This window comes from Nerophis ophidion, linkage group LG10 (genome assembly GCF_033978795.1).
Source record: "Nerophis ophidion isolate RoL-2023_Sa linkage group LG10, RoL_Noph_v1.0, whole genome shotgun sequence".
Classification (NCBI taxonomy): Eukaryota; Metazoa; Chordata; class Actinopteri; order Syngnathiformes; family Syngnathidae; genus Nerophis; species Nerophis ophidion.
In genome coordinates, this window is record NC_084620.1 from 33,753,587 (window position 1) to 33,766,737 (window position 13,151).

Sequence of the window (13,151 nt, forward strand, 5' to 3'; positions counted from 1 at the left end):
AAACGAAAAAACATTACTGGAGGGAAACAGCCAGTGACAAAAAAAATGTACAATGAAAACAAGTAAAGAAAAGGAGAATACAAGGGAAAAACGGGAGGACTGAGCACTCAAATACAAAAGTAACAAACTGGAAAATTGCACAGGAATATACTCGACAAGCTTGAGGAACTGGAAGCGAGCTAAATAGGCGTGGAGTCTCGAGTGGGGATGACGTGGAAAGATCTGGCACAAACAAGAGCGTGAAGCTAGACAAAATAGGTAGAGGTAAATTGCCTACAGCTGTGCTCGTCACTCCCTCCTTCCCTTGGGTACCATGGCAACTGAAACAGAAAAAGGCACAGTGGAGAGACTATGCCAGCAGGAGGCTCCAAAACAAAGATAGGTAACAGTTTCCAAAGTTTTTCCCTCTGAATTGAGCGACTTTATAATGTTTTCACTCTGATCTGAAAATTAAACAATTATTGACTACCACAGTTTATTTCCTTGATTGCTTTTAATGTTTCTTAAATTAAAAGTTACCATAGTTTCGTGTAATGTCTGTTTTTTTTTTCTACAAAATTAAACAACTGAATGAACATCCTCCACTCATTTACCAGGGTGTGTAGTTTTACAGTCACAAATATCTGAAACAGTTTTCCCTATAAGATGCATAAATATGTATTGTATATTTATTATTTGTATTATTGCTGTTTACATATTTCCAGACAATCTTCAGTATTAAATTCATTTAAAAAAACAGATTCAAACATTGGATGTTGTACCAACAAAAAATACAAAGATACTATTTTGGGTTTCACCTTATTCTGCGACATTGGAGTTAAAATATTGGAAACTTTGTATATGACTTATGATACATGATTAATTCAATTTAATAATTTGCATCCAACTATTATTTTACTTCTAACATTTTATTATAATATCAACATCAAATGCATTAATTCAAAAAAGAAATCTACATTTTCATTATGCTATTTTGCCTAATGCCATGCAACTTTTCTTACAATTGTTTTTGTCTAAAAAAATTTATCGATTTCAATGTTACATTATCCATCCATCCATCCATCCATTCTCTACCGCTTATTCCCTTCAGTGTTGAGGGGGGCGCTGGAGCCTATCTCAGGTACAATCGGGCGGAAGGCGGTGTACACTCTGGACAAGTCGGCCCTCATTGCAGGGCCAACACAGATAGCCAGACAGCATTCACACACTGGAGCCGATTTATTGTTGCCAATCAACATATCCCCAGATGCATGTTTTTGGAGGTGAGAGGAAGCCGGGGGACCCGGAGGGATGCAGTCACGGGGAGGAGACGCAAATAATCAAATTAAAACTAGATAGAAGTTTTAAAAGGAAAACAAAACTTTGATGAATGAGTTGGAATGGAAGTGGATAGGAAATAATGCATGCAAGTTCTAAACTGTGCAACCTGTCAGGGCGTAAGGCGCGTGTGTTTCTTTAAGAATGTCAGTTGGGTTGAGCCCCCTTCTTTTTCTTTTTTTCCCCCCTCTTTCCTGACGCACGCCTGGTATGCAAACATAAATTTAGCAGCAACGTGTTTGCACCGGGAACAACATATCTGCAAGCGGACCGGCTTGTTGGAAATGTCACGTCTTGCTTGCCCTGCCACTTTTGAGCCTGAGGACGGTCGTTTCAGTGGTGCCGGAGTGCGGCGTGGAGCTGAGCTGAGGGGGTTCTAACCCGCTCCCATCACTCAACCACCAGCGGCACTCTCAGGGACAAGAGACACTGTCTTCATTCAGTCTGCAAGCGGGGGGAATTCAGGGGGGGCAATGAAGGGGGGCAACTGGGAAGCAACTGGACTGGTTCTTTTGACGGTTTGGGCACAGGTAAGACAGTTCTGATCGATACAGCAACATAAGAAGAAGGATGATAATTGCTATTTAAAGTCACATTGAAAAATGCCCAATTTTACTACATAATGACATACCTGACATATTTTTGGGATGAAATATTCAATCTGTTACCTTAGAATATCTTGCGGAATGCTTGTGACTTAGCAGTACAATCAGTTGTTATTGGGGTGGTACCTTTAAAGAATAGTACTTGACACCTTGACACTTTTCTAGTCTGGGTACATACCTGTACATTTTCTGTCCCAGAGAAACTGGTGTAAACTGTTTCTTTGGAGTCCAATAATCAGTCCTCTAATATCAGTGGGATCAGAATGGATTTATGCAACCTAATTTCACCAAGTTTTTCAGACCTCAGAATCCAATAATGAGTCTTGTATAGATTTTACATTGAGGGACTGAAATATAGCTGGGGCCTCAAAGGTACAATGGCTTGTTATTAGGGTAGCACCTTCAAAGGTACCACTACAGCACATTGACAATTTTCCAACTTGCAAACATTCCTGTACCTTTTTTTGAATCTACAACTGATACACATTGGATGGCTGAAATCAGTCTCACGTTATTGAAGATTGTGCTTTGGGGGACTGAAAAATGGCTGTTGCTTTCAGAGTTTAATGGTTGGGTGGAGCCTTTGGAGTACAGTAATTATTCTTAGGTTGTGTCTTGAAGGGCTAAAACATGGTTGTAGCTTCCAGGGTACAATGACTTGTCATTGAGATAGCACCCTCCAAGGATGCACACTTTACACACACCTTGGAGCACTAGGTGTCTCATATTTGAGTAGGTTGTACCTCAAGGAACTGAAACATAATTGTAGCATTAGTGCAGTGGTGTCCAAAGAGCCCGGTCGCCATTTTTGGCCGGCAGCTTGTTGTTTTTTATTGGTCCACGACATATTCTGAACGTTGTATGAACTAATCTTTATTTACAGTCGTGGTCAAAAGTTTACATACACTTGTGAAGGACATAATGTCTTGAGTTTCCAACATTTTTTCACATTTTCAGCAGACCCATAAGAAATTCATAAAAGAGGCAAACTTCATGAATGTTTTTTGTGAAAAACAAGTATGTGCTCCAATCACTCTATCACTAAAAAGTAAGAGTTTTGAAATTATTGGAAACTCAACACAGCCATGACATTATGTTCTTTACAAATGTATGTGTTATGATCCGCTGCTCGGATCATATCATGTTCTGGTTTTGATTTGTTTTTGTATTATATTCTGTTAGTGTTTGACTTCCTTAGTTCCTGGTTTGTTCTGTTTCCATAGTGACTCAATAGATTCACCTAAGTAATCATGTTATGATTCGAGCAGCGGATCATAACAGCATGTAAACTTTTGACCACAACTGTGTTTGTATCATAAGACATCAGACTGAATCATTATTTGCTGTGTCAATTACAACACAGAGTTGTCAGTGTTTTATTCAGACAGCTTAGCATATCTTGACATAGATTATTTTGGTTTCAGCATCTTTAAGGGGGAAAAAAAATATTATTCTTTAATTTTATGGGTGCCCTGCGAGGTAGCATTTTAACACCATTGACACTTGTCCTGCTTGGAAATATTGCCCGCCTTAAACTGGTATATTGGCATCCAAAAATCCTTCCTTTATTATAATAGATGGGCACGGACAACCCCTATTGCTGACACTTGCAATGTCAGGTTTTCTATAGTTAGCATGTGTTCAAACATAGGCTGAGTCAGCATATTCGCTCTCCCCTGCAGTGACCCGCCGCCATCACTTCAGAGACCAGGGATCAACAAGTGGTCCCGGCTCCCCTTTTTCATGTTCGACAAGGGGTCAGCGTGAGGGAAGAATAGGTCTCTATATTTGTGTTTTTGGTCTTTGAAAGTCCAACCCCTTGTGATTTGCGTGTGTGGGCCAAGTGCCCTGTGGCTCTGACCCTAAATGGAATAAACCTTCCTTTGTGGGTGACATAATGGCATACCTTGAGTGGTTCTTGGGAGGGCTCTCACGCCATTCCCTTGATTTGTGCAGCAGTGTGGAATCTTGCAGAAAAAAGGATCTGCTAAAACACAACAAGTATTCCACTTCTCTTCCAGTGTTACTTTTAATTATTCCACTGGAATTCTCTCAAGGAAGTTGGCAGCAAAAGGAAACAAATTCGGTTGTTTATTCAAGGAAATGGTCCCCACTTAAATCTTGAAAGCAGCCTCCAATGGACGGACAGGATCGAGTGGAGTAGAGTCATGTAAACGGTCAACGTCTCTTGGATTTGATTGCACCGTTTTAAAGGGGAACATTATCACCAGACCTATGTAAGCGTCAATATATACCTTGATGTTGCAGAAAAAAGACCATGTATTTTTTTAACCGATTTCCGAACTCTAAATGGGTGAATTTTAGCAAATTAAACGCCTTTCTGTTTAACGGTCTTGTAGCGATGATGTCAGAACGTGACGTCACCGAGGTAATACAGCCGCCATTTTCATTTTCACATTACAAACACCGGGTCTCAGCTCTGTTATTTTCCATTTTTTCGACTATCTTTTGGAACCTTGGAGACATAATGCCCGGCGGTGTGTTGTCGGCGGGTGTAACAACACTAACAGGGAGGGATTCAAGTTGCACCACTGGCAAGAAATCTGCCGCCAGACCCCCATTGAATGTGCCCGAGTGTCTTCACATTTTACTAGCGATGCTAAGACAGACATGGCACAGAGATGTATGGATAACCTGCAGATGAATTTGCAACGATAAAGTCAACGAAATCACAAAGGTGAGTTTTGTTGATGTTATTGACTTATGTGCTAATCAGACATATTTGGTCGCGGCGTGACTACCAGCTAATCGATGCTAACATGCTATGCTAATCGATGCTAACATGGTATTTACGCTAGCTGTATGTACATTTGAAACTAGATACCCACATTTAATGCAAAACAAACACTTACCAATCGACGGATTTAAGTTGTTCCAGTGTCACAAGACGCAAAAGTCCTGATCGTTCGGTCCGCACATTTTACCGGCGATGCTAATAAGACAGCCATGCTATGGGCCACTTCATTAGGTACACCCATGCTATGGCCGAATAGCGTCAATAGCTATTCGTTCAATAGCTTCAGTTTCTTCTTCAATTTCGTTTTCGCTATCTGCCTCCACACTCCAACTATCTGTTTCAATACATGCGTAATCTGTTGAATCGCTTAAGCCGCTGAAATCCGAGTCCGAATCCGAGCTAATGTCGCTATATCTTGCTGTGGTATCCGCCATAGTTTGTTTGTATAGGCAGCACTGTATGACGTCACAGGGAAATGGACAGTCACATCGCAAATAGCGAAAATCAAGCACTTTAAAGTTTTTTTTAGGGATATTCCGGGAGTTGTAAAATTTTGAAAAAAACTTCGAAAAATAAAACAAGCCACTGAGAACTGATTTTTATTGTTTTCAACCCATTTGAAATTGTGATAATGTTCCCCTTTAAAGTCATGTGTAGCGTTCACGTCACGGGCCTAAATTGTGTCTTTTTGGTAACAACAAATCCTTTTATTTAGGTTCAACGAGTTGGCTGCCTACACGGACTACACTGCAAATTGCCAGCAGATCGTAATAAAGCAAGAACTATTTACAACAACAGAAACGGCAATCCTTATCAAACATGTAGCAATATAGTGCATTTAAACTAGAAAATGGAATGAGGTTCCGAGTGTTAAGGAAGCTAATGTCTGTACTGTTTGAGTCACAGTACATGGCTTGTCTGATAATACGGTAAATAGATTAGATTTGTATCGCGCTTTTCTACCTTATTCTTCAAGGTACACAAAGCTCTTTGACACCATTATCAACCAATCCATCAAAGTTGACTTACATAACCCTTAATCACGAATTTGTTATGAAACAGCATGACTGCCGTTTTGTTACCCCAGTGATGCGAGAACCAGGAGAGGTGAGAGCAGGTAAGATGACTTTAATACTCATCAAAAACAGAAAATAAACCAGTCTAGCAAAAATGTTCCAAACATAGGTTTATCATCGAGCACTGAGGAGTGCTTGAGTGAAAACATAAATAGACCTATGTTGATTGGCAGCAGGTGGGGGCCGGCTGCCAATCAACGGACAAATGAGGAAAAACACTGATCCGTGGAACAATCAGGAAATATAACAAAATAAGAACACTGACGGGAAGTAAATACAAAAACCAGGAAACAAACATAAATGAAGTTACAGATCGTCACAGAATTCTCTCAAAGGGTTGCACAAGCCACAACGACATCCTCAGCTTAGATCCCACATCAGGGCAAGAAAAAAACTCAACCCAATGGGATACAAAAACCAGGAAACAAACAGAAATGAAGTGACAGATCATCACATAATTGTCTCAAAGGGCTGCACAAGCCACAACAATATCCTCGGTTCAGAACCCACATCAGGGCAGGAAAAAACTCAAATGAGAAACCTTGGAGCGTTTCTCACTGGGCGACCGGTGCAATGAACGTCGAGTGGATCTAGTTAATAGTGTGAGAGTCCAGTCCATAATGGGAAACTTTGGAGGGGACCCCAGATGTGGGGAACCCCTGGGCGACCAGTGTAATGGATGTTGAGTGGCTCTAGATAATAAGGTGTATAATTACCACATTCAACTACTGATGAACTGCAATGAGGTGGCGCCTTTTCCAGGGTGTACGCCGCCTTCCGCTCGATTGTAGCTGAGATAGGCACCAGCTCCTCCCGCCACCCCAAAGGTAATAAGCGGTAGGAAATGGATGGATGGACCTACTGAAGAAGCAGCATCACAAGTATCTTGCTCAAGGATACTTTGACATAGGCACAGGGGGACTGAGGATCGAAACCGCAACCATTGGGTTGAATGCCAACCACTCTACCAACCGAGCCGTGCTGCCCAAAATGTTGACATACTGAAGTGTTTCGCAAATATTTTCTGTTACGCCCCCACCCCAGGAAGAAGAAAATATTTTGCACCCTCCCCACGCTCCACCAGGACTATGAATAGTCTAATTTGTCTATGAAATTGTTATAACTATACTTCCGCATAACTTTTTAAGTCTCCCACCGTGGTTACAATGAAGCCAAGTGCTACGCATGCTTCATCATATTCTGGTACGGCAAACAAAAGCATGTTCCCCAAGGTCGCACACGCCTCCCCAACCTCCCAAGGGGCCCCGCCCAACTATTTGAGAAGGACTGACCCACTGTGAATAGTACAAGTAAAGCAGACAATCACTGTGCAATCATCAGTATACAAAAAAATCAGCTAAGTGCAATCAACCTTTGTGATAGAGGTATATTCTCCCTACACATGTTAATGGTAACAATTTTAAAATTAAATAACTCTAAGCGTTTCAGTATAAAATACAAACGATACCTCTTTCTTAGGGTTTAGTTGTGTAGAATACTTGTCTGACAGCAAGGTGTCGCTATTTGGCCAGAACCAATCATTTTATCAAGAATCAGCTAGTTTGTTGCCTAGATGGGCTGCATGCAAATATGCTGCTAAAAGAGAGACAGAAAGCATTGTTTACAACAACAAAAAACATTACAATGTTCATGGTATAAATCTGTCAAAATGAAGTGTGTGAACTGAGGTTGCCGAAGCTAAAGATATCCATCGCTCTTTGAAGTCTGCGGCTCAACTGTATCGCAGATATTTTTTTCCGAAATACCGTAAGCATATTTGACATATTTTTGACCAAAATAAGCATTTTCAAGCACAAATGGCTCAATCAGGTACGAAGTTCTATACTACAATATTAGCCACTTGATTGGACCAAACCAGTCATAGTACACTGTTCAGTATTGTGGCCACCGATTTACTCACAGCCTCAAGCATCAATACTGTATTAGACCGAAATAGTGTGAAGGTGAATAAGTGGGTGCTACTTCATGTTGAAAGAGCACTGATAAAGTGAAAACCTGTATTTAGAAGGTTTTTTCATGCCCAAGCTATATGAAAATATTCAATTTACGGCGGTCAGGCACGGAACTAATTAACATCGATAAACAATTGATAACCTATGGTGGTTTTACAAAACCCAAAACCAGTGAAGTTGGCACGGTGTGTAATTTGCAAATCCTTTTCTACTTATATTCAATTGAATAGACGGCTAACACAATATATTAAATGTTCAAACTGAGAAGCTATTTTTTTGTTGTTGCAAATAATCATTGAGCCTTTAACAATCCGGATGGTTCTTTTCCTCTTTGTTCCGAAGGACACTACATCCACAGTTTCCAAAAACAATTTGAAATGTGGACTCGTCAGACCACAGAACACTTTTACAGTTTGCATCAGTCCATCTTAGATGATCTCAGGCTCAGCGAAGCCGGCGGTATTTCTGGGTGTTGTTGATAAATGACCTTCACTTTTTCATTGTAGAGTTTTAACTTGCACTTACAGATGTAACGACGGACTGTAGTTACTGACAGTGGTTTTCTGAAGTGTTCCTGAGCCCATGTGGTGATATCCTTTCCACACTGATTTCGCTTTTTTATGCAGGACCGCCTGAGGGATCCAAGTTCAAGAGCATTCAATGTTACGTGCAGTTATTTTTTTCCAGACATTCTGAACCTTTTGATATTACAGACCTTAGATGATGAAATCCCTAAATTCCTTGAAATAGCTGGTTGAGAAATGTTGTTCTTAAACAATTTCCTCACGCATTTGTTGACAAAGTGGTGACCCTCGCTCCATCCACGTTTGTGAATGACTGAACATTTCATGGAAGCTGCTTTTATACCCAATCTTGGCACCCACCTGTTCCCAATTAGCCTTTTCACCTGTGGGATTTTCAAAATATGTGTTTGATGAGTATTACTCAACTTTCTCAGTCTTTTTTGCTACTTATGCCATCTTTTTTTAAACATGTTGCAGGCATCAAATTGCAAATGAGCTAATATTTGCAAAAAATAACAAAGTTTTTCAGTTTGAACGTTAAGTATCTTGTCTTGGCAGTCTATTGCATTGAATGTCGGTTGAAAAGGATTTGCAAATCATTGTATTCTGTTTTTATTTACCATTTACACAACGTGCCAACTTCACTGGTTTTGGGGTTTGTAAATTAGTACAGACACATCCAGCGGAGATTAGCCTGGAGTCTTAAGTTTTGCAGCCTTTTTTCACTTTGCATTTAATTCTTCAATGTTAAAAGTAGGGTCCACACCGTGGCCCGGTGGTTAGCATGTAGGCCTCATAATCAGAAGATCTGGGTTCTCCGTTTAGGCATCTTTTGTGGAGTTTGCATATTTCTCCCTGTGCGTGTGTGGGTCTTCTGTAGGTACTTTGGCTTCCTCCCATATTCCAAAAATATGCATGTTAGGCTAATAGGAGACTAAATCAGGGGTGCCCAGACTTGTTTCCCTGAAAAGGGCCAAAGTGAAAATGTGCCAGTTGGCCGCAGGCCAAACACAGTGATTTCAAGCATAAAGCAGCACAATGAGTGAGGAGTTTAGTCTCACACCACCATAAATGAGTTAGTGGAGGTCATCATGATCCATTGATGGCAGATATTTATTCTTGCAAACATTGCCATCAAAGATTGTGTGAGTTTAAAATTGATCAGTATGAATATGTATTACATTTAGGGAGCCAACCTTTGGCAGGCAAAACAAAACCACTTGGTGGCGGAAAATTGTCACTCTGGCCAAACTTTGGCTATAGACATGAATGAGAGTTTAGATCAGGGGTGTCAAACAAACAGGTTTTATCCTGCCTGAGTGATGAGTTTGCTAAGTATAAAAATAAGCGGAAATCTTTGAATGAAAGAAACTGCATTTCTATATGTGTCAAGTCACAATAGGAATTATTTTATCTCTATAGATAATGCTACATACAGTAAAACACAAATAATAATCCACATGTCAGTGCATCAGTCGAGGAAAATTAGCAAGCTACAAACCCTGTTTCCATGTGAGATGGGAAATTGTGTTAGATGTAAATACAAACGGAATACAATGAATTGCAAATCATTTTCAACCCATATTTAGTTGAATATGCTACAAAGACAACATATTTGATGTTCAAACTGATAAACATTTATTTAAAAAAAAAAAATCATTAACTTTAGAATTTGATGCCAGCAACACGTGACAAAAAAGTTGGGAAAGGTGGCAGTACATACTGATAAAGTTGAGGAATGCTCATCAAACACTTATATGGGACATCCCACAGGTGTGCAGGCTAATTGGGAACAGTTGGGTGCCATGATTGGGTATAAAAGCAGCTTCCATGAAATAATAAGTAATTCATAAACAAGGATGGGGCGAGGGTCACCACTTTGTAAGCAAATTGTCGAACAGTTTTAGAACAACATTTCTCAACGAGCTATTGCAAGGAATTTGGGTATTTTACCATCTACGGTCCGTAAAATCATCAAAAAGTTCAGAGAATCTGGAGAAATCACTGCACGTAAGAGATGATATTACGGACTTTTGATCCCTCAGGCGGTACTGCATCAAAAACAGATGTCCGTGTGTAAAGGATATCACCACACGGGCTTAGGAACACTTCAGAAAACCACTGTCAGTAACTACAGCTGGTCGCTACATCTGTAAGTGCAAGTTAAAACTCGACTATGCAAAGCCAAACCCATTTATCAACAATATCCTGAAACGCCGCCGGCTTGGCTGGGCCCGAGCTCACCTAAAATGGACTGATGCAAAGTGGAAAGGTGTTCTGTGGTCTGACGAGTCCACATTTCAAATTATATTTGGAAACAGAGGACATGTTGTCCTCCAGAACAAAGAGGAAAATAACCATTCGAATTGATATAAGCGCAAAATTCAAAAGCCAGCATCTGTGCTGGTATGGGGGTGTATTAGTGCCTAAGGCATGGGTTACTTACACATCTGTGAAGGCACCATTAATGCTGAAAGGTCCATAAAGGTTTTGGAGCAACATATGTTGTCATCCAAGCAACGTTATCATGGGCGCCCCTGCTTATTTCAGCAAGACAAGTTTTACAACAGCGTGGCTTCGTAAAAAAGAGTGCGAGTACTTTCCTGGCCCGCTTGCAGTCCAGCCCTGTCTCTCATCGAAAATGTGTGGCGCTTTATGAAGCGTAGAATACGACAGTGGAGACCCTGGACTGTTGAACGACTGAAGCTCTACATAAAACAAGAATGGGAAAGAATTCCACTTTCAAAGCTTCAACAATTAGTTTCCTCAGTTCCCAAACGTTTATTGAATGTTGTTAAAAGAAAAGGTGATGTAACACAGTGGTGAACATGCCCTTTCCCAACTACTTTGGCATGTGCTGCAACTATGAAATTCTAATTTAATTATTATTTGCAAAAAAAAAGAAAAAGTTAATGAGTTTGAACATCAAATATCTTGTCTTTATAGTGCATTCAATTGAATATGGGTTGAAAAGGACTTATTCCCTTTGGGGTCGCGGGGGGCGCTTGTGCCTATTTCAGCTACAATCGAGCGGAAGGCGGGGTACACACTGGACAAGTCGGCACCTCATCGCAGGGCCAACACAGATAGACAGACAACATTCACACTCACATTCACACACTAGGGCCAATTTAGTGTTGCCAATCAACCTATCCCCAGGTGCATGTCTTTGGAAGTGGGAGGAAGCCGTGGTACCCGGAGGGAACCCACGTAGTCACGGGGAGAACATGCAAACTCCACACAGAAAGATCCCGAGCCCGGGATAGAACCCTTACTCCTCAGGACCTTCGTATTGTGAGGCAGCCGCACTAACCCCTCTCCCACCGTGAAGCCCTTAGTAATTTTATATTGATATTATTTTTTTTATCGGTGGCAGAGGGGTTAGTGCGTCTGCCTCACAATACGAAGTTCCTGCAGTCCTGGGTTCAAATCCAGGCTCGGGATCTTTCTGTGTGGAGTTTGCATGTTCTCCCCGTGAATGCGTGGGTTCCCTCCGGGTACTCCGGCTTCCTCCCACTTCCAAAGACATGCACCTGGGGATAGGTTGATTGGCAACACTAAATTGGCCCTAGTGTGTGAATGTGAGTGTGAATGTTGTCTGTCTATCTGTGTTGGCCCTGTGATGAGGTGGCGACTTGTCCAGGGTGTACCCTGCCTTCCGCCCGATTGTAGCTGAGATAGGCGCCAGCGCCCCCCGCGACCCCGAAAGGGAATAGGCGGTAGAAAATGGATGGATGGATGGAGGTTGAAAATTAACACCAATGAGTTGACTGATGAACATTGTCAAATGGTTTATTCAGAAAGTATAAATAAGGACCAAAAGATAGATCACTATTAACCGTAACATGTAAGTGTTAAAAAAAACCCTCAACATTATGATTTGTATATTTTCAGAATGTGCTCTTTGTGCTATTTTTAAACAAAACAATCGGAAGTCGTCTTTATTTTTAAGTTATCGTGCCGTCATTTTACCAGTCTGGCCCACTTGGGAGTAGATTTTTCTCCATGTGGCCCCCGATCTAAAATGACTTTGACACCCCTGGTGTCTATATGTGTCCTGCGATTTGCGGGAGACAAGTCCAGGGTATACCCCACTTTTCATCCAAAGTCAGCGAGGATAGGTTCCGGCTTACTTGCGACCTTAATGAGGACAAGCGGTATATAAATCAGCACCTCCAAGTCCGAGTTCATGGTTGGCCTGGATAAGGGTGAAGTGCCATCTCCGGGTTGGGGAGGAGACCCTGCCCCAAGTGGAGGAGTTCAAGTACCTCGGAGTCTTGTTCACGAGTGAGGGAAGAGAGGATCGTGAGATCGAAAGGCAGGGTTGTGGTGAAGAAGGAGCTGAGCCGGAAGGCAAAGCTCTCAATTTACCGGTCGATCTGCATTCCCATTCTCACCTATGGTCATGAGCTTTGGGTTATGACCGAAAGGACAAGATCACGGGTACAAGCGGCCGAAATGAGCTTCCTCCGTCGGGTGGTGGGTCTCTCCTTTAGATAGGGTGAGAAGCTCTGCCATCCGGGAAGAGCTCAGAGTGAAGCCACTGCTCCGCCACATCGAGAGGAGCCAGATAAAGTGGTTTAGGCATCTGGTCAGGATGCCACCCGCGACCTGACCTCAGATAAGCGGAGGAAGATGGATGGATGGTATATAAAATGGATGGATGAATGTCAAAAATATTTCTTGATTGAAGAAAACTAACATATGCTCTTGTGGGGTCACCTATCAATAATTGATTGAATATATACGTGTTTTATGAATGTTTTCATGAATGCCTATGTTGTGGCCTGAAATGAGAAGTAAATTAATTTCCAGAAGGATCGGCCCCAATTGAGGAGTTAAGGAGAAAGGCCCCAAAGAACATCTGGCCCGTGATGGACGGATGGAGCAAGTCTTTG

General features: G+C 41.5%; 1 protein-coding gene across 1 annotated transcript in view; it reads left to right on the forward strand.

Moving 5' to 3' along the window:
• The first annotated feature begins 1,522 nt into the window (after window positions 1-1,522).
• adamtsl3 (ADAMTS-like 3) overlaps window positions 1,523-13,151 on the forward strand; it is a 152,094-nt gene continuing 140,465 nt past the window's right edge. The window contains exon 1 of the mRNA XM_061913551.1: window positions 1,523-1,847. Within this exon, the coding sequence (XP_061769535.1) occupies window positions 1,791-1,847 (57 nt within the window). The 5' untranslated portion in view covers window positions 1,523-1,790. The remainder of the gene's footprint in view (window positions 1,848-13,151) is intronic.